A 21,179-nucleotide genomic window follows, 5' to 3' on the forward strand; every position below is an offset into this window, starting at 1 on the left:
TTCATTTTCCCCCTTTGTTATAATTGTCCTTCAGTTGCTCCTTGATGAGTCAAACTCTCACACTTTTCCTTCAGGAGATAAACACTACAACACACACACCATTACTTTAGCAGGAATCAGTTGGAATTCAATGTACACACAGACGTCCACATGTAAAAAGCGGTGATGAACGCCACAACGTTTCAGCAAATGGCTTTTTAGGGTGCTTGTTCTCTAATGAGTACTCTCAGCATCACCTGAAAGTAGCGCATTATGAACTGAACACATTAATGAAAAGTTAAAGAAACCATTAGCTTGTTCTAGATAGTCTTTTGGCCTGGTTTTTCATTTCGACTGTGCAGCCAGACTGGGAGCTAGCTGGCTAATTGCCTTCATTTGTTAGTTTCACAGATAATTTAGCTTGCACCTAGTCTTTTCTAAAACTCCCCCATCCCCCTCTTTCATCCCTGCCTGACTCTTGTAATTAAGGCAGTAGCTAAATTGAGCCACACTGCGTGATTACAATTACAGTGCCCTCCCTGTTTCTTACTGCATTTCTGCAGACTTACAGCAGTCTCGGCTGGCTGGGGTGAAATTCATGTTGTACCCCTGTGGAGATGTAGTTGCTCAGGGTCTTGCAGCTCAAACACTCATTAGTAGCTGATATGTAGGACAGTCTGTAATATCTTCTTTATTTGCTCCTCGGGTGTAATTTTTCTTCTATCTTCGTCTCTTTTATCTGCTTTTTATTTATCTTTTTACTCACTTTCACACTCAATCATACCAAGTTAAACAATGCTGAAGTCTGTCAGGAGAGATTACCAGTGAGACGGCGGCTTAGAAGCAGCCGTCTCATGAAGTCTCCTGTATACGTCCCAAATCTATGCTCTCCCTGTTCACTCTTTTGCTGACAGTGGTGGCTTCTCCTGATAGTTCAGTAGTTGCAAAACCCTAGGCTGCCTTAGCAGCTATATGCCCATAAATTGTGGAGTTGTGACCCACTTAGCACTGTGAAAACAATGTGACAGATACCTCAGGCAATTGCTGAAGTGTTGTCAGTATACACTGCAAAGCTGACTTATGTTTATAGTGATAAACTGTACTTTCCAAAAATTATTTACTTTTTTGCCCCAGATGGATGTAACGGCAAAATAAATAGTCAGTTTTCATTAAAACCATAGTTGGTTGATTTAAGTTTAATAAATTAAACTGCTGGTGTCATTCCAACAACTTTCAGATGTTTCCTTTCTCCTACATACTTGCATTAAATGGCTGAAGTGCCTCACTAGCATGTAGTTTAGCTCTACAGAGCTCTGCTAATGAGCCAATATTGGAGCCAGATGTGCTGAAGCAGAGAGACATCTTGATGATCCTTTTCCACAGCCTCTGCTCTACCTGGCTCCATTCTACCCAACCTGCTTAGCGAGCGTTTTGCTTTTACACTCTCTGCTCTGGAGAGGGGCCTGCCGGAGATGAGTATGTACTTTATTGTCACGTAAACTTACTGCTGTTCACTGATTGGCCGTGGAGGCGTGGTCAGATGTAGAAGCAAAGAGAGAAGAAACTCCTTTATTTAAAAATGCTCCAAGAGTCTTGTTTCTGGTTCAAAACAAGACAGCAGCCTCTCAAAATGTGATAAAGCATGAAAAAGAGGTGTCACTTTTGAAAAAAAAAAAAAGTGTATTTGTTCACATCTGCATAAAAATGTGTAAACATTATTTATACCTATCACAAGAATCAGTGATTTACAATTTGTCTTTGATTGTGAGCTGTAAGTCCCTGCCATTACCATGTCACCTTGTTTACCTCCTCCACAGATTCAGCACAGAATTCAAAATGTTAACATTACTTCCAATAAGAAAAATGTTAGTTAAATAAATTAAAAGATTAAAAGATAAGATATAAGCCTCAAAAGCTTTTCAACACCTGAGTAAAGGACCATTTTAGATCATTGTTCATTTTGCTGAAAAACCTCAGAAATATGCACGCGCTCAAAGGAAACACATTTTTCCTAACGAATCTTAGTTCTCATATTTCACTACACTAGGGTCACAATCAGAGTTTTTTTTTACTGAATTCTGTTATTTGTCTGAACAATATTTATTAAAGTATTCAATAACCAATATATTTAAAAAAATCTGTTGTGGAATTTGCAAACAGCATCCTCCAACTCACTGTAATTAGTCAAAAGGACGTGTGTGTAGTAACAACACAGCATGGCACTATGATCAATTATTTACTGCCTTAACGGTTTATGTCCAATCTTTTTTTTTTCTTCTTTGGATGAATAATTTCTATATTCCTGTCAGGGCCTATGCTGTTATAAAGATATGCACTTCAACAGTAGTTGCAGGAAGTTTAGGCGTGAACTTTCGATGACTTCTGCTTTCTCCTCGTTTTCATTTTGGAACACTGCTTCAAAGGGTGCTGTGATCAAAGCTGTCTGAGAGGCAGCATGGGGAAAAAAGCAAAAGAGGGAGAGAGGGAGCGAGAGGATGAGAGAGTCAGAGAGAGAATAGGGAAAACCCCAACGCTCTCAAATATAAGCAGAACTCGGCACTAACATGTCCATCTTTCCCTCCCAGCTGCCTAAACAAAGGCGTTGGGGCTTATCAAACTTGGCTTTCCACCCCAACAGCATTCTACCAGACTGTTCTGACATCTCAATCATGCACTTTATTATTCTATTGCTTTCCTTCAGTGTCAGTCACAAGAGGATTACTCAGAGATAGGCTGGTTATATCATGACCTAGATAAGGCAACATCATAGAGCTGATTCTATTTGTTCCACATCCTTTCGTCACAGCACAACATTCAAAAGGATGCAGCGAAATACATTCAAAAGGATGCAACGAAATGCGGGGGGAAGCTAATAGAGATGTCTTTTCAAATTCCATTTGAATCAGCGCAGATACTCTGCAAAAAATCAAAAACCCACCAGTCGCATACGAGACCAGACCAAGCAGAGACATTCTGATATTTTGGGATTAAACGTAGCAGTTCTGAGTTTCTGTATCTTGATTGTAATTCATACGTGTCCCTGATAGATATCCTGTTAATGTTCATTTAATGGTATTTGATTTGAGGGTGACACAATAAAATGTGTATATTTTGGCCTAAAATTGAATACATAGAAGGCATACAATGCTGCCTTCTGATCTTAAATTTAAGGTAAAATGGAATAAGAAATGAGGGAATCGATAAGGTCTTGGTTATGTTTGAGCTGCTGTGCCCCTCTTAGGTCCATTAAGGATTGTTTACTCGGGCCTGTAACTCAGCACAGGCAGGCAACCTAGAACATATCTCATTCTGTGTGAACTTCCCATCTGCATATCAAAGCTGAGAGACCAGGCAGGGTAAACATACTCTCTGGCACCATCTGTTTCTGACAACGTAAAGCCAAGAGACAGCTTATAACCTTGGACGGTAAACTCAAAATGACCTACAATGCATTCTTGATAAATACACAACTGATGTTCTTTGATGGACCATTTCTTTGCAGGGTGACCTGCTGAAACTGAAGTTTTAGTAGAAATACTCAAGCTGAAGTCAAAAGATGAGCTTGATGACTGTGTAATCCTTCCTATTTTTATTTATGTGGATTCCTCATTAAAAGGGAAAGAATTAGCAGATTTTTTTATTTGTGGAGGAAAATGAAGTTTTCCTTGCATCCTGGAATGTGTTTTAAAATTAAGCACCAGAGGAAATTAGTTGTTGATTTCATCATGTGCAGAAAAAAAAAGCTTGAGGACAGCAGATCTGGAGCAAATGAGATTCTACAAGCTTTAGCATAAATTCAAACCTAATTTCCCAACAGTTATTGTTACAAGATGTGGATGTAGAGCAGAGCTTATATGGCTTTTACTTCATCTAGACTTTTATTTGCAACAGAATGACAAAACAGTCAGAATAAACACCAACATCTGGGGATGTGTCTGAGTGTTTCATGGAATGTTTCCCAGTGTTTTGTTAACATTTGTTGATGAGAAATTAATTCTGTGGAGACACCTTCTTGGCAACATTTTCTGGCAGAGTTTCAATCATCTTTACTGACTGACAAGTTCTATAAAAAAATATGAATATGCAAGAAATATATTTCTTGCATATTTTTTTCTTGCAAAAAAAAATATGCAAGAAAGCTCTAAACAAGATACGTGATTTTTAAAATCATGTGTGGTGTCAGAAAAATAGTCCTCTTTGTTTTTTCAGCCCGTTTAGTCCGCAGTGGTTTCTTTTGTTTCATGCCAATATTTGTTAGATGTATAAAGAAGTACATGTCTTATCAACTGTATTACAAATAATTTTCAATACTTGCAACTATGTTTCTTGTACGTCTTTGGGCTAAACGTTCAGCTAAAAATGCTGATTTCTTACATACATCTTGTGAATTTATATACACAATTCATACAGTACACTGTGAGTACAGACATGTTGATCAAAATGAGTCACAGTGGTCCAAATATTCTGCCTCTTCAGTCAGACACCTTGATGCTTTCTTTGTGACAGTGGAGCCTGATTCTGTGCGTTGCTTTTTCCTGAGTGTGGTGAATAGTTTGCACAACTTGAGTTTTCCAGTCCATACCTCCAAGGAGTTTGAGCTCCTGGTACTTTGGTCTGCATCATGTTTCAGAGAACTCATTCAGCCAAAATATAACTTATATTGATTAACGTTAGTTTGTATTATTGCACTACTTTGAGGAGGTAAAGCTTGTGATTTTATAATGGTTTGTTTCGAAGTTATTGATTCTGGAGGTAAGAATTTGTCTAGCTTTTAAAACTAACTGAGCCCAAACAATGATACCTTACTTGAACTCTTTTAAAATATTTTTGTAGCTTCTTTTCCATTTTTAGTTAAATAACTGACATATATCCATCAATAGATGGATGAAAGAAGTATTTTAAAAAAATGCTTTGTTCTTTGTATATGTGTACTCAAAGTACTGCAATAAACAAGCTACTGATTGTGCTTGACTGTGAAAACTGCTTCTTCCTTCTTCATGCTTAAGTGTTGGTCTGATTCCAGACCCTTCGTTTGTTCATTTGTGCTTTTCTTGTTTTATCCAGAGGTGGTGTTCATCGGCTTGCTATGGGGTGCTTTGTTTTTTTTTCACAGAGATGGTTAGTGCTTAGATCAGCTGAAGGCACACTGTGTAGACTGTCCCCCAAGGGAACAAGGATACATTTCTGTTCCTGTGACCCTGTACATGAAGCAGCTGTAGAAAATAAATCAATGGATGTTTTTAAACCATAGATTTGATCTTCTGGATGAATGTGTATGTTAGAATTACGCCCAAAAAAATCTACAGTGATTCAAAGTTTCAGTACTAATTACTCAGGGTGGATTTTACTGTAATTTCCATTATAATAGCTACCTACTTCATATCAGGGGAGGGGGGACAGCTGGAGATATTTTAGTGCTGTTTGTTAACTTATGGAAGGTAAAAGGAGATTGGCTAAATCCAGGAGCCATACCTCCCATAAAAAGCTTGTTACTATGTCACTTAGTTGTTTTCCAATTTTTGAATCTGGTTTTACTAAATTGCACCTTGAGATTTAAACCTAAGGCAGATGTTTTGTGTCATTTTCCACAAGTTGACATTGTAAAATGCAACACATTTAAGATTTTGGATTTTAGATTTGTACATTTGATTCTGAGGCAATCTGTGCCTCACCAGTCATGAAAATCATAATGCAAGATTTGCCTAAGGTCCCATATCACTCTTCCATTACATTTAGAGTTCTCTGTTGTTTATTCAACCAGCTACAAAACGGTTTACTACACAGACCTTGCTTGACGTCCTGGAATTCAGAAAGACAAGGAAAGTGTAGATTTACACAAATGATCAATCTTTTTGGGGTGATTTCTAAATCATTGTTCAAAAGGTTCTACATGTCTAAGAAAAGACTAAGCCTACTCCTCTCTGATTAAAGGAAATAAATTAGGACGTCCAGGGACACTTAGGAAGAATCACCAAATGTCAAAGCTGCCATGAGCAAAAAGCTGCTGGAGCACCACTGTCTAGGTTTAGACTGTGCACAAAGTCATTTTCAAGTTCATGCTGATTGTATGTCTACTTCTGAACAAAGCTGGATTGTAGATATTGCACACATCAGTTATTTTCTAACCTGAAATCTTATTAATTGCCTGTATTTTGTTGTATTTTATTTAGCTTCAATTTAACATGTAAATTTTAATTAGAAGTTTCTTGCATAACATACAAGATGTGTCTGGATTAATGAATATATGTGAGGCAGAGTGAGAGAAAACAATTCATGTGACCCGCACCCTGTTTTCTGGGTGTTAATTTTTTTGCTCTATCATTTCATTTCCTGTCCAGTAGCAGGCATATGTACTCGCTAATTTTGTAATTGTTATCCTTCCCAGGAGCATACAATGTTTTCCCATGCAAATCGTCCTGAAAAATAAATTCCCAGAAATTAACCACCGTTATTGCTTTACTTTTCATTCAAGGAAGTTAGGTAAGATAGGAGTAAATGTGTAATGGCTATTTCCATCTTCTGATAAGTTTTGAAAAAAAAAGGCAACAGAGAGTAAAGCAGGGAGGCAAATGGAAGAGGAAATGTATTGGAAGAAAGATGGCAAACAAGAAAAGGTGAAAATGGAATAGCTACATATGAAATATTGAAAATATAGGAAATATTGACAGAAAAATAGAAATGGAAAGGTAGAATTTTAATTTGGAAATTCAACAACCGAGCTGTGTAAGGATGAAAATTTGAGAATACCTTGGCCATCTGATAGAACTAAACATTATGAAGTTCAGTTGTAATTATTATTATTCGCTTTAGTATTTTAATAGCACTCAGTTATAAATGGACTTTCTTTGTCTGTTTTCAAGGTATTCTCAGTGTGAAAAATCTTGTAATCCAATTTAATGAAAATAAATGAGCTCCTCACAGTCATCGTTATTACTATTCAAACTTGGTCTGTGGCTTTTGATCTGCCATTTGTCATCATTGTTATTGTATTTTTTTTACACAGTTCACGGGGTTCCATCAATTCAGTACATCAATTCAGTGTGTAGCTGTAAAGAGTCAAAATACAAAGCTCTTGATTCGAAAGAGTGTTGATAAAGAAATATGATAAGAAACCTGCACTTTCATTACACCTAAGCAGTGCCACGGGCTGATAATAGGGAAATATGAGCTGAATGAAATCGTTGGTACATGCAGCTAAAATGAGCTTCCCTGGAGATGAGTAGGAAATCCAGAGGTTGTAGGTGTCTTAACAATCTCATAGTGTCTTTGTTTTCTTTTCACTTCAAAACATGTTAGTGAACTGTGAATTGAATTTTGAACAGAACCTTACAAGCACAGCTTCAAAAATCTGAATGTGATGAAAATGAGCCATGAGTTTCACGTTCTGAAATGAGTGACAAAAAGTGTTGAAGCTTTAAAAAAAAGATACAATTTTTTGGAGCTGCGCTTGTACAGCTTTGTGCAATTATCTAGGTGAGCAAATAAGTAGGTGCTCTTCAAACATGGTACTTTACCTTTGGATGCTAAATTTTCCCAGCCGTTTTGTTTTGTCTTTTTCTGCTCTCCAGCTTGTAAACCTGGCTACTTCAAGGCGTTTGCTGGGAACACTAAATGCTCCAAATGCCCTCAGCACAGCTCCAGCCATGACCAGGCTGCCACAATCTGTCACTGCGATAAAGGCTTCTACAGAGGTATCAAAGATCCTTCATCAATGGCCTGTACCAGTAAGTAGAACTATAAATGAAGGAAACATTTCAAGTTGCAGCCATTTTAGTTTTTAGAAGGGAACAGAGAATCCCACAGATGGGTAAAGATAGCATCCACAGTATGAATCCAGAAGGTTGGATTTTCCCTTGGATATCTCAAGTTTACATTTTATAAACTATGATATATTTTATTGTATTTTCAATATATTTTTTATTTTCTGTTATCAGTGGTCATCATGATCTCATTAACTTTTGCTATAATCAGGACTGTGGGAATCCATTTCCCTACTGTAGTCATTTGCATGTTAATGTATCCTCCTTCCTACCGTAGCCACATTTATGTATATCCTTATAAACACTTTAAGCTTTCTTATCATACTCACTTGACATTGAAGGGGCAGTATTATGTAAAATCAAATTTTTTGAGCTTTACATGACGTTATAAAGTTTTTTTCTCATCATAAACATACCTGGGGTGTTGTCTTGATTCTTTAATCCATGTTTGAGAAATCCTTTAATCTCCAGTGGCGGCCATTTGGCTGCGCAAAACGAGCGGTGCAACCACTCCAAGGCAGTGCTTCAACGAAGCTGCAGTTTCCAAGCTTTGAGCAATGTTTTAATTCATTTAAAATCTTATTTCATTCTAACTTGTGATCCTCAGTTTAAACATGGTTTTACGGTGATTTTCATTACAGTCTAAGTTGTATTTTTTTGGTTTCAAAAGCAGTTAAAAACAAAGTACTCCATAACAGGCATGGAAATTTCAGATATTTGTGTGCGAGAGATTGACAAGTTGGATGCTAGAACAAAACATTTAAAACTCTGTGAAAACCTACCACCCACACAACTTCACACAGACATTTAAGGACATGCTCACAAAACTTCACATTTCTTTGCCAAATGATATCATGGACAGCTTTGGAAGCTAAAATAAAGACGAGGAGCAGCTGATTTCTATCCAGGACCAAAGATATATTTATCCTCAACAACCTACACACTCACTCTCATTGCACATTATTTGCCTAAGTTTTCAGCAACACTCACTGTCCCCCCACTTGTCATATGAGGAGCGAATTTAGGATAAGGTTTTTGTTTAAAAAAATATGTTTTATTTTTATTTTTATATGAATTCCTGTGTTCTACTGTTTGCGCTTCTCTTCAGGGCCCCCATCAGCTCCAAGAAATCTGATCTCGCTAATCAATGACACTGCTCTCTTCTTGCAATGGATGCCTCCAATCAACACAGGAGGAAGAAGTGACATCACCTACAACGTTCTGTGCCAACGATGTGATGGTGGTGATGTTGGTGTGAGCCAATGTGAGCCATGTGAACCAGACCTGAGATTTATCCCCCGACCGCTCGGTATAACCGGTACATCTGTGGCGATACTGGATTATGCGATGCATACCAATTATACCTTCCACGTTGAAGCTGTGAATGGCGTCTCTGGACTGGGTGTGGCTCCGCGATCACTGGCAAATGTTACCGTCAATGCACAACAAGTCGGTGAGTGAGCTGTTGTCGCAAAATTGCATATTCTGAGAATAAAGCTCTCATCAAAGCGCTTTTGAATATTTTACAGACTTCATGTTTTGAGTAGGGTTAGGGTTAAATTTGAATAATGTAAACACACTGCTGCATTCTTGTATGTGATTATTCTTATGTACTTTATTTATAAGATGTGTGAATAATTGGAAACTATCTTTAAACTGAAGTTGGTTTTACTTCTGGGATGCCCAGCAATTGGTGGGTCACTGGTTCAATTCCCACCCTGTTTGCCTCTGTTGTTGTGCCCTGGGACAATATATTTACCACCTTGGCTGCTGGTACTGGTCAGAAGAACCAATGGTGCAACATGGCTGCCTCGTTTCTGTCGGACTGCCCCAGAGTGATTGTGGCTACTATGTAGTAGCTTACCATCATCTGTGTGTGAATGGGAATGACTGATTTCTTTGTAAATGGTCTTTGAGGTTCCTAAAAAGTGCTATACAAGTCGGAAGTCATTTTATTTTATAAAATTATTACACATTGTGTCTTTTGTATCGCAGGTTATGATCTCAATCATAGTTCCTCTTTTTGACTTTTTTCTGCAGTTTGGTTTTGTGCAGTTTATTTTAAAAAAGTCTTCCACCTTTACATTTCAGCACATTTTGGATGGTAGTCTATTACTTTAAACCATAATAACTAGGTGCGAACAAATTTTTCTATTTGTGTATGTACCTGTATGTCCAGCATTTGTTTCATCAGAGACAGACAAGTTACTGTTTTCTAAATGAGGTGGAAGTAAAGGGTCAAAAGCACATGCATATTTTTATGCAAGCCAAAATCATAGCGCCATTTAGTGTCCTGGCATAACAACTACACCAGGTTCAAGGTCAGATGACTCTGAAACGTCAACATCTGAAAATACTGGCAGTTCCCAGACAGCAGTCTCATCACATAGGTTCTGGGAAAATGTGCCACTAAAAAATCCTTGTTTTTAGGCTCACAATGTCATAACAACTATTTTCTTACTACTAAAACAATGGTATAAGTAGAACTTCCTGTGCCCTAGCATGAATGTGCAAAAGGTAAAGTTCAGACTAAGAATGAGGGAGAGACGGTGAAGAGGTATTTGGTTAATTTGCTTGCAATAGTCCCAGTGGGTTATCCTGCCTGTCCAGCCATGTGGAGACAGATTAAAAATTTTCCAGATTTTCAGGCGAGAGTTTTTAATTGCTGCAACTGATTTAAAACAGTTTCTTGTTTTGGGTACTTTATATACAGATGCCTTCACAAAGTTAAATTTCATGCACTAGATTTACTTAAACTTTGCTTTTCTTTTTTGGGTCAATACTGAATTGGCCTTTAATTACTTTGTGCGTATTAATATGTAAATGTATGTGCTTCATTATGATTCATACTTAAATAATGTTCAGTTTGCAGCTCGTAATGATACACTAGAAAATTAGCAGTTTTGCTTCCTGAGCACCGTGCTCCCACTTGACCAGCCTTGTAGTCCAACTTAATGAGTCAATGTGTGACGCATACTTGTGACCCTCGAAGAGCTGACAGAGCCTCTCTGAGCTGAACCTAATTCTAATTAGCAGAACCCAGCTGACCTGAAGTCTGCTGCGCCACGGGTTCACAAGGGATCATTGTCTTGGACTTGAATGAGCAAAAATAAAAACACCTGAGGTCTAACCTCAAACTTAAATTTCAAGGGCAGAAATACTGAAGGAATAGCTGATTAATAAGGTCAAAATGAAGGTGGAATGGGGTAGGTTAATACATTATTCCAGTGTATTTGTTTTCCCCTAGCAGCATATTACAATCTGATCAGTTCTCCATTTGCACCAAAAATGTATACAGTACATCTGTGATAAATCCTATGACTGTCTTGTAACAGATCATATGAATTTCCTCATATTTAGCCTGTTGTTTTTTAATAACACAGCTTATAAGGATGACAAATGTCTCCAGTGGTGGAACACAATCTGATACTATTATTATTATTATTGATAATAATAATAATAATAATAATAATAATAATAATAATAATAATAATAATAATAATTTTTCCAGTGATAAGCAGTGATGCCTCTTTAATATCATACGTTTTATAATGTGGCATGTGTGTTTTCATTTTTTCTGGGAGAATGTTTTACTTTGTATTCTTTAAAACGTTAATTTGTGACATTTGATGCAATTCTCCTAACTTATTAAGCTCTAATGATGGAAGTGATTATTAGCGCCAGGCAACAATAGAAACCACCCACTGAATGTGTTATTTTCCAATGAGGAACGCTCACACCACAGTGAGCCTCTAGTGGGACAAAATAATTTTTCAGACTCACAGTGTAATTTCTTCTCTCATATGCTGTGAGAAGCTTACTATGAATAATAAATGCCTGACGAACATCCACCTCTTGTACATTGATCCCGTTCATCAGGGTTTTATTATGCAGCTATAGCCATGTGGTCTCTGAGGATGGAGTCAAGTATATACTGTATATATAGATATAGATATACATATATCTATATCTATGGAGATAGATAGATAGATAGATAGATAGATAGATAGATAGATAGATAGATAGATAGATAGATAGATAGATTGTGCAACATTCAAAGCTTTTATGTTTTAAACTCAATGTAGATCCTATAATTATATCTCTTACAATGCTTCAGAGCTTTCACTCTAAGTATACTCACCAATATCAGTCATATCTTATAGTTAATGTTGTAATAAATAGCTACAATAATCATTAGTGCATTCAAAATCAAGCTTTAGCTTGTTGCTGTGACTTTGGATTGCAATTTGTGGCAGTGCGTTTCGTTTTTCCTTCAGTTTTATTCACTATGCTGGCTTGAGCTTTTTATGACCCCACAGATGTGTTTTGCTTGTCAGCCCTCTTTGTTCATAGACTCTTTGGTGCCACAATGTCAATGTCAGATTGCCTCTGGCCAAGTTTTCACCTTTCCACATAAAACAGTCTTTTACAAAAATAAATAAATAAAAATTGTCCATGCATATGGATTGAACCATTGAAAAGTCCAATTTATACAAAATTAACTTAACTTTATATAGAGTGAAAATGATTTGTTTTCTTTTTCTGAAAGTTTAATTTAGTTTAGTTTAGTTTAGTCCTCTGGCAACTTTGACAAGTAAACTACAAACAACTGACATCCCTGTTGTCTCTTAAGGGAGAGAAATCTTCCATTATTCTGCAGGAACAGTGATCTTGATCAGAACGTTCATCTGCACAATGCAGGTCTGAAAGGGTCCAAAACAAACAAAAAATTACTCTGAGTTTTTCAGTTTAATTTAATCCTGTTTCTTTCCAGTCCATTCTAATTCAATATTACGACCCAAAACAATCCGAGTTATAATCTAATTCAGTTCAGTACTGCCAGTTTCAATAAATCAGTGGTTATAAAACACTAGTTTGTGAAATAGTTGTGTGTATGAAGAAAAGAACAGACAACACTTTACTTTGAGCTTTTTGGATGTCACATTGGCATAAACCACATTACCATTTTAGTCTCCTTGTATTGCTTCCAGTTGTCTACTGAGAAGTACCTCTGTAATTTTTAGAAGAGTTTGAGAAAATATTTTTTTTTAAAACTGAAATTTGGCCTCCAAAACTTCAAAATACCAGTAACTGCACCTTATAGTTTATTGAGCAAATGGGAAAATAAACCTAAATAAATAAATAATAAAATAAATAAAGCCATGTTTCAATTGTCAGTGAATGCATGTTGTTGAACGAGTAACATTGCAGCACAGTGTGCCGTTCAGTTGTTATACCATTAGTAAGTTCCTACTGGCAGGGAAAATGCGATCCTTCAGGACTTTATTAGTACAATCTCAGAAAGCCATTGGACTTGTTTGTTCCAAAACATGCATCATCAGTTCATGTTGTAGCAATTTCACTAAAGGAATCCATAGCAATATCCATAAGTGGAAAAGTGGAGGATTTTGCTGTTACGTGACTCAAGTAAGATGCTTTGCAAGTAATTAAGTCATTATATTTTTAAATAGAAATTTGACCAATTGGAAAAATATTGTTTTGTTTTTTTTCACTGTCATGAATTAAGCCTCTGGACATATTTAGATTGTGTTTTCAAATAGGAAAAGCTAATCGTAAGATTTTTTCTAATAATTTATTGTCATGTTTACCCAACTTTCATTTATCCAGCCGTGTAGGTTTTAATTAAATTGCTTGACTAAGCTGATGTAGAGTCCACTGGTGCTAACATAATACCAGGTTTTGTAACCGTATCTCTACCTAATTGCCTTCTAGTGCATAGAGAACAATAATTTATAAATCTGTTTTTAGAGTAGATATGCTGCAAAACATTCATCTTTCTGTAAAAGCAGATGTCGGCCGTATGTGTGTCACCACATTCCACTCTCCCTGGCAAAAGCTGCTAGACTGATGGGAGGATGTCAGAATGCAAAGTAATCTCCACAGAGGAGAACAGGCAGCCTGTGGGGATGTTCCTATTAGGATGTTTAGGCTGGATTAAGTTGTCAAACTGCTTTTCTTCAGCAGACATACTGTATGCATGCACAACGAGGCACATATGTAAACAAACAAGATTCATAAAAATGACATTTGCACACAATTACCACCTACAGATATGCACATTGTTTTCCAAAGATTTTTTCAGTGCCATCTTTGGATTCTAGCATTTTCCTCCTCCTAACAAGATTCACTTTTTTTTTTTCCTGTGGCTTTAAATCTTGTTCTTTAAACCCGATTAACAAAATTTGCATATAATCACTACAATTATTATTTTCATTGTTTAACTTTAGTTCTCTAAAGCTAAAGCTCTTCATATCATATATTGTAGGTAATCCATCATACAAAATACATAATTTGATATTTTGGATTTTGTAGACTAATCAGATTAAAGTCATCTCTGTTAAGCTACTAATTCTCAACAGACTTTACAAGCTGCTTGTGCATCTGTGGCTGCATAACTAGTTTTATGGTGAGCCAAGATTCTTCCCGGCCAATGATGGTCAGCTGTCATCCTGACGTTTCTCAAAGTAGTGGCGCAGCGCTGGGAGAGCTGGATGATCTCTCTATTTATGAAGACTGAGCTGCGCTCTGCCCAGAACACGCTGTGAGCTAGTTGTTGCTCAGCAGAGCATTTGTCACTGAAGATTCCTCCCACTTATTTCACTGCAGCTCTCTTTGAAGAAGTATAGAGAAGTGAGTGCAAATTGGTGCAAGGGGTTTGCTGCACAGATCAGAAATGTGCAGCACCAACAGGAATTCACCAACATAGCCTCCCTCTGTATGAAGCATATCAGAACAAATATGATCTAGTTTGTTGTGCATTTGTGTTCACCCCCCTTTACTCTCATATCTCTGAATATAATAGAGTGCAAACAATTACTTTCCTGAATCACATTAGTAGTAAAGTTGTTCTGGGAAAGCCTCCATGGTTTGTTACAGAATATTAGTGAACAAACAACATAATTAAGATAAAAAAAAGACTGGAACACTATTGGTCTCTTTTATGCCTTTAGAGAGGAATGGTCAGAAAAAAAGCCATGCTTGTTTCAGGTATATTTAAAGATTGTACAAGACCCAGCAGGAATTTCAAAGATAGTCTCCTGATCACATGAGACCAAAATAAATCTTTCTGAGCAAATGGAAATCACTAAGACTAACATTGGACTTTGCCTTGAGCACAGCATCCTCACAAAGAAGCACAGTGGTGGTAGCATCATGCTGGGGTATGCTTTTATTCAGCAGCAACAAGAAATGTGGTTGGAATTATTGGGAAAGTAGATGAAGCTAAAACCAGGCAATCCTATAAGTTAACATGTTACAGGCTGCAAAAAGACCTGAGAAAACAACACAGCAATAATGCACTACACACAGGCAGACGTACAATAGGACAGTTTAATTTAGAGGATATATGTGCTGGGTCCATAGGGAAAGTGGCAAAGGTTGAACACTGATGTTCACAGACAGCATCTGTTCAGTTGCTGAGTGTGATCTATTTTGTAAAGAAGAGTAATTAAAAACTTTGTGTCTAAATGTGTAAAAATGGTAAAGAAATCCATCCATCCATCCATTGTCTGTTCACCCTTGTCCCTAATGGGGTCGGGAGGGTTGCTGGTGCCTATCTCCAGCTACGTTCCAGGCGGGAGGCGGGGTACACCCTGGACAGGACGCCAGTCTGTCGCAGGTGGTAAAGAAATAACCCAAATAACTTGCAGCTGTAATTGCAGCAAAAGTTGGCTCCAAAGTCTTTACACTAAAGCATTTAAAACCTACAGCTCCCACACCTCACAGAGATGTAAAAACCAGGTTATTTTTCTTCCATATAGTGTATTATTGTGGTCTATCTCTAAAATTGCAACAAAATACATTGACATTGGAATATGAATACTTTGTAAAGGCGTTGTATATTTTTAGCGTAAATAATATAAAAACTGTTGCGAAAATGCACTGTTACCAGGATGAAGTTTTAAAGTTTTATACTTTTTTATTTAGATTATTTATCTAGAAGAACATACTAGACTCTAACCATAAGTGTACGAAACCATGCAAGAGAACCCACCTGTATTTGTTTATTAAAGCAAAGCCAAAATGGAGATGCAGTAAAAACCTGAGAATACCTTTGCTGCTTCCATCTCATTTAAAATGCTAAGCAGCAGCCACGTTGTGCTAATGAAAGCAATTCATTTATCATTAGCAGCTCTAAAACCGTCTATTAAACTAGACATTTTGTCTGGAGTGAATAAATGTGTTTTAGAGCAATGCCAGGAAGGATGGGCATCAGCACTGATCTAAGAGAAGCATTGATTCTGTCTGTCAATCTGTTAAAAGTTATAAGGCCCTTTTCAAACATTTTGAAGTCCATCGTTCTACAGTGAAACAGCATCATTCACAAGTGGAAAAAATTTCAGGAAAGTTGTCAACCTTAACGTTACTGTGCCTAGTGAAAGTATTCACCCCTTGCCATTTTGTGTGTTAAAGTATAATGCATCTGCATTATATACAGTATTCTAGGTTGGTGAATTGAAATGAAAAATACAAACACATGAAAATTGTTTTAATGAAATAACTGTAAATTGTCATGTGCTTATGTATTCAGCCCTTTTCCTATGAAGTCTCTTAAAAGTTCTGGTGCAACCAATTAACTTAAGAAGTCACATGCTTAGTGAACTAAGATCCACCTGTGTGCAATCTAAGTGTCACGTGATCTTCGGTAAATACACACCTTTTCTGAAAGACCCCAAATGTTGCAACGCCATCACTAACCAAACAACACCGTGAAGACCAAAGACATCTAAAAACAAGCCAGGGACATAGTTGTTCAGAAGTAATATAAGGTTTGGGTTTTAAAAATCATATCTAAATTTATGATGGTCCGCAGATTATCACAGATTTAGATATCACAAATCCATTAGATATCATAATACCACAAATTCTATTATCGTCAGATGTATGGTGGAAGGTGCTTTGGTCAGATGAGACCAAAATTACATTTTTCAGCTACCAATAAGACTGTTTGGTGCAAATCAACACATCTCATCACCCCAAGAAAACCATCGTCACAATGAGACATGGTGGTGACAGAATCATGCTGTGGGGACATTTTTCTGCAGCAGGCACCTGGAAACCATTCAGATTCAAGGGGAAGATGAATATCCTTGATAAAAAACGGTTTCAGTCTGTTCGTGATTTAAGCTTTGGATGAAGGTTCATCTTCCAACATGGCAGTGACGCACAGATGCTGCCACAGCAACACTTGAGTGGGAAACATGTAAATGTATTGGAGAGGCCTACTCAAAGCACAGACTATAATCAAATTGAGAACCAGAGGTCAGACTTGAAGAATGCTGTTCACTAGTGGAAACCGTTTAACTTGAAGGAGCAGTGTGACTTTGAGGAATGGGGATAAATCACAGTGGTAAGATGCGGCGAACTCATTGAGAATTATTCAGAAACTTGCATCTGTAATCGCTGCAAACTGCAGCTCTAAAAAGTACCAAATTTAGGGGGGTGAATAGATATGCACGTGAAAGTTTTCAGTTATTTTGTCCTATTTGTTATTTGCTTTACAATAGAAAAATTACGTTTTCAAAATTGTCTGCATGTTCTGTAAAAGAACAAAAGCTTTATGTCTGTGACACTCGGTGAATGTTTGGTTTGAGCCATTTATGTCAAAGGAGTAATGAAACATTACTCCTTCATTACAGTAATGATTTGGGCTTGTTTAGTAGCACCTGAATCAAGTTTTAGGACACTTTCCAAACGACTGACTCTTTCCTAATGTTGGATTATGCAAACAATGAAATGTTGTAAAGTAGACTGGCCCATGTGAGATTCATAATTTCATACAGAAAACAAGACATACTTTATCTTTTCCTTTTGTTTAATAAACAAATCCAGTGTGCAATCTCACATGTTAAGTTAGGCTTATATATTTTCAGTGCATGGTGAAAATCCGCTCAGTTTTATTATGATCTGATGCATAAAACTTTAGAAATGATAAAGTGTGACTGTACATGCATAATGCATCTAATTTATTCTTAGCAAATTATCTTGACTTGTAAACTTTATTGCTCTGCTGCTCCCATTAGAGTGATCTATCCTTTTGTGGAACAACTGGTCTCGTGAACGTTTTCCACTGTTTTGGTGTCCTGATTCAGTGGAGGATTCTCACTCTATGCTTTCCCCCCGTTCCCTTCAGTTGATTCTCCTCTGTTTTCACCCCCATGCTCTGGGAAAAAACCAAAAAAAAACTGTCTTCTATTTTTATGCTCAGATGCTGGGGAGATGCAACCTCATGGGATTTTTTGCAGCTCTCCCTGTTCACTCATTCGCTCTCTCCTCTTGGCTTCCTTTCCTTCGTTTTCTTCATCTTGTTTAGCATCTGCTAAGGTTTAACCCATTTTCACATGTTTTCAGATTTTCTATTACTTTAGGCTGAGAGTTCTGTAAATAAATTAAAGCAATTTTCCTAGAGAATCTCATAGATAGAGGTACCTTGAAAGGCGATTGCTTTGAGCCAAACTAAAATAGGTTATTGTATAAGAAGGTATGGTTTTTTTTTTAAATATTCAAATTTGTTTTTTTAATCTTGATGCACATAAAGAATTTTTTTCTGTTGGATTTGAGCCTAAATAATAAACTGTGCAAAAAGCATGCTGAGAAAATCTTGCATAGTAATGTCCCTTATATGGTTTACGTACAGTATGTCTTTAACAGCTACTAACAACTAATTTTCTATTCTTATTCAAAGTTTCTGAGCGCTACTGAGTTTAAGATATTTTTCAACAGATCCTTTCAAATCACAAGAATTAATCTCATATTATTTCATGCAAGAAATCCCTGAAGGCCTTAGAGCCCAAGCATTATGCGTCTCCATCACGAAAGCTGACAAACTGTCACCACGTAAAGAAAAGTCTCCTTTCTGCATGTGGATGTTCTGCCTCTGTGGGTTAAAGTTAACCCTTTATATTCCCTGCTAAAGTTTTGTGGATTTCCTAGGCAATGCAGAAGTAAAAACATTCAGTGTTTCATTTTCAAGAATTTGAAACGTGAAATTATAAAATAAACAGAGTGGACAGGACTATATATTTTCATTTAACTGAAAACCAGAATTTGGTCACAGAACGGCAAACTGAATTTGTTTGCTTTCAAACTTTAAGTCATGAAACAAATGTTTTTTTAAATTATTATTATTATTATTTTAAGTTTGTCAATAATAGCAACAATACTGGTCAAAAGAGTTGGTGCTTTTGACAGAATGTGATCCTGTTGTCATGTATACCAATTAGAGCAATGTAGCATTTTCACCTCATGATAAGCTGAAACCAAATATTTTCATACACTGTGTGAAAAAATATAACATTTTTCTCTGTGTCTGACTTTATATAAAACTAAATTCTTCTTAATTCAAGTCTGTTAGGATTAAGAAAAATTTTTTTTTTTTCCATATATCAGAATGAGAGAGACTTCTTATTCAGTTTTATTCTTTACTTGCAACAAAACACCCCCACAACATAATGCTGCCAATCCCCTTCTTTAGGATGGTTTCTTAGGGATACACAAGCCTGTCTCCTAAAATGTAGGTATTCGCCTCAGAATACATTTGTAGGCTTTAATCTGACTTTTGAACCATTACTCTTTTGGAGAAATTGTTGTGGCATTTAGTAAATAGAAATAATTTTGGTATCTTTAATTGGCTGAAAATAGCTCCAGTCTGTTTTAATGTCAGACAGTGAGGGTAAAAAAAAAAGGTTTATGTAACCTTTTATAGCTTATAAATAAAAATATGTTTTCGACTGTATGAAACCAGACTTGTATCAAAAGTCAGAATTTCTGTGTGCTTATATGAAAAACTGATATTTTTGCAAGTGTCAGCATTCGATTCCTGCTTTCGGCGAGCTCCACTTCTCCTCTGCTGCTTTTTTAAATGTGAGTGTTTGAGCTGCTGAACTGTGAAGTGTTCTGTCTGAGCCGAGAAAATCTTGGCTTCACGACAAGATGGGAAAGTTGGGTTTGCAACACAAGCACAAGTGAATGAATGTAGTGACATGTCGCAGTCTTTGAGAGCCCTGTCCACTCTGAGTCTGCGGCCATCTGTCTGGACCAGGTTATCTGCTTCTCTGAGCGTGAGAACCCTTTAGGAAACAAGTCTGGTCCTGAATTAGTATTCCAGTGATAATCCTTCAAACAGTAAGCTCAGCAACAGAGCTCTATTAGTTTGTTGAATCTTACCGCACCAGCTCTGAGGATAATTGGTGGTAAATATTTGAACTTCTGATTGATGATTTGATCATGTTTGTAGAATCCTTTTGCACAAATTCAAAGGTGATGCAACCATTTTCAACAGCACGTATGTGTGGTGATAGGGAAAAAAAGACTTCTGCTTTGATTCTGCACATTATACAAGCGTTTGGTGGTAAAATAAGTGCTTGTTCATCTTTTTTACTTTTAGCTTTTCTTGAAATCTGGTAAATTGCTTTGAAGTTGTTACATCATTTTATAAAGATTTTCTTCTACAAGTTTTGAAGTGACGATCTACAGGACCCGGCATTTCCCAAAATCACTACTTTATCTTCTTGTTGTGCTATTTTAGCTCTTAGAAGTTTTGAAAGGTTTTGTTTAGTGAGTGACACTGTGTTCTGATGACTTGAACTCTTTTAGGTCATTAGTTTCTATAGTCTGCTGTTCTTCTTAAGAAGGACTCTTCTTGAGTCAGCTCCAAACTTGTTAAGACTAAGGAGCATTTCTTCAGTTTTTTTTGTCTTTCATGTAATATTTCAGTTCTCTGAATTCCCTTCTTTTCTGCCTTGACTTAGGTCCTGCCTTCGTGGGAATAGTAAGGAAAGACTGGGCCACCCACAACAGCATCGCCCTCTCCTGGTCAGAAGTAGAACAGCCGCCTTCAGACATTGTGGACTATGAAGTCAAATACTATGAAAAGGTAAAATTATTAAATATCAGTGATACTTTATTACTCTTATCGTCTGATTTTAAATATATTCAGATAAAAAATGATGTGTCTTGGTCTCTGATAACAAGCAGGAGTACAACCCAGTTATCTAATTCTTGTTTAGCATTTACTCATTATCTGTTCACGCCCGTCCAGGAGCAGGAGCAACTGAGCTACTCGTCAACCCGGACCAAATCCACCAGAGTGGTGGTCACAGGCCTCAGACCCTCGACTGTTTACGTCTTTCATGTGCGGGCTCGCACTTCAGCCGGCTACACAGCTTACAGCCCCAACTTTGAGTTTGCAACTGCACCTGAGGGTATGAGGGTGAATGTTGGAGTTTGTGTTCATAAAGGCTCGGTCTGAGGTAGAAAGAGGGCATGTTTTCAAGTCACAAGCTTTTCAAGCAATCCATTGGATGCTCAAATCATTATCATCAGCTAAATCCTTACAGAAATTTGTGGTCTTTCTTTGCCGCAGATCAATAAAACTAATTACTGTTGTTCAGCTGTGAGCTATACCACAAGCTCAAAACT

General features: G+C 36.9%; 1 protein-coding gene across 1 annotated transcript in view; it reads left to right on the top strand.

The window, feature by feature from the left end:
* The window catches only part of LOC114143653 (ephrin type-A receptor 6-like), a 52,186-nt gene that overhangs the window by 20,387 nt on the left and 10,620 nt on the right, over positions 1-21,179 (top strand). Inside the window, exons 7-10 of the mRNA XM_028015892.1 lie at positions 7,548-7,703; positions 8,848-9,192; positions 20,510-20,634; positions 20,800-20,962. Of these exons, the coding sequence (XP_027871693.1) occupies positions 7,548-7,703; positions 8,848-9,192; positions 20,510-20,634; positions 20,800-20,962 (789 nt within the window). The remainder of the gene's footprint in view (positions 1-7,547; positions 7,704-8,847; positions 9,193-20,509; positions 20,635-20,799; positions 20,963-21,179) is intronic.

Source organism: Xiphophorus couchianus, chromosome 4 (assembly GCF_001444195.1).
Source record: "Xiphophorus couchianus chromosome 4, X_couchianus-1.0, whole genome shotgun sequence".
NCBI lineage: Eukaryota > Metazoa > Chordata > Actinopteri > Cyprinodontiformes > Poeciliidae > Xiphophorus > Xiphophorus couchianus.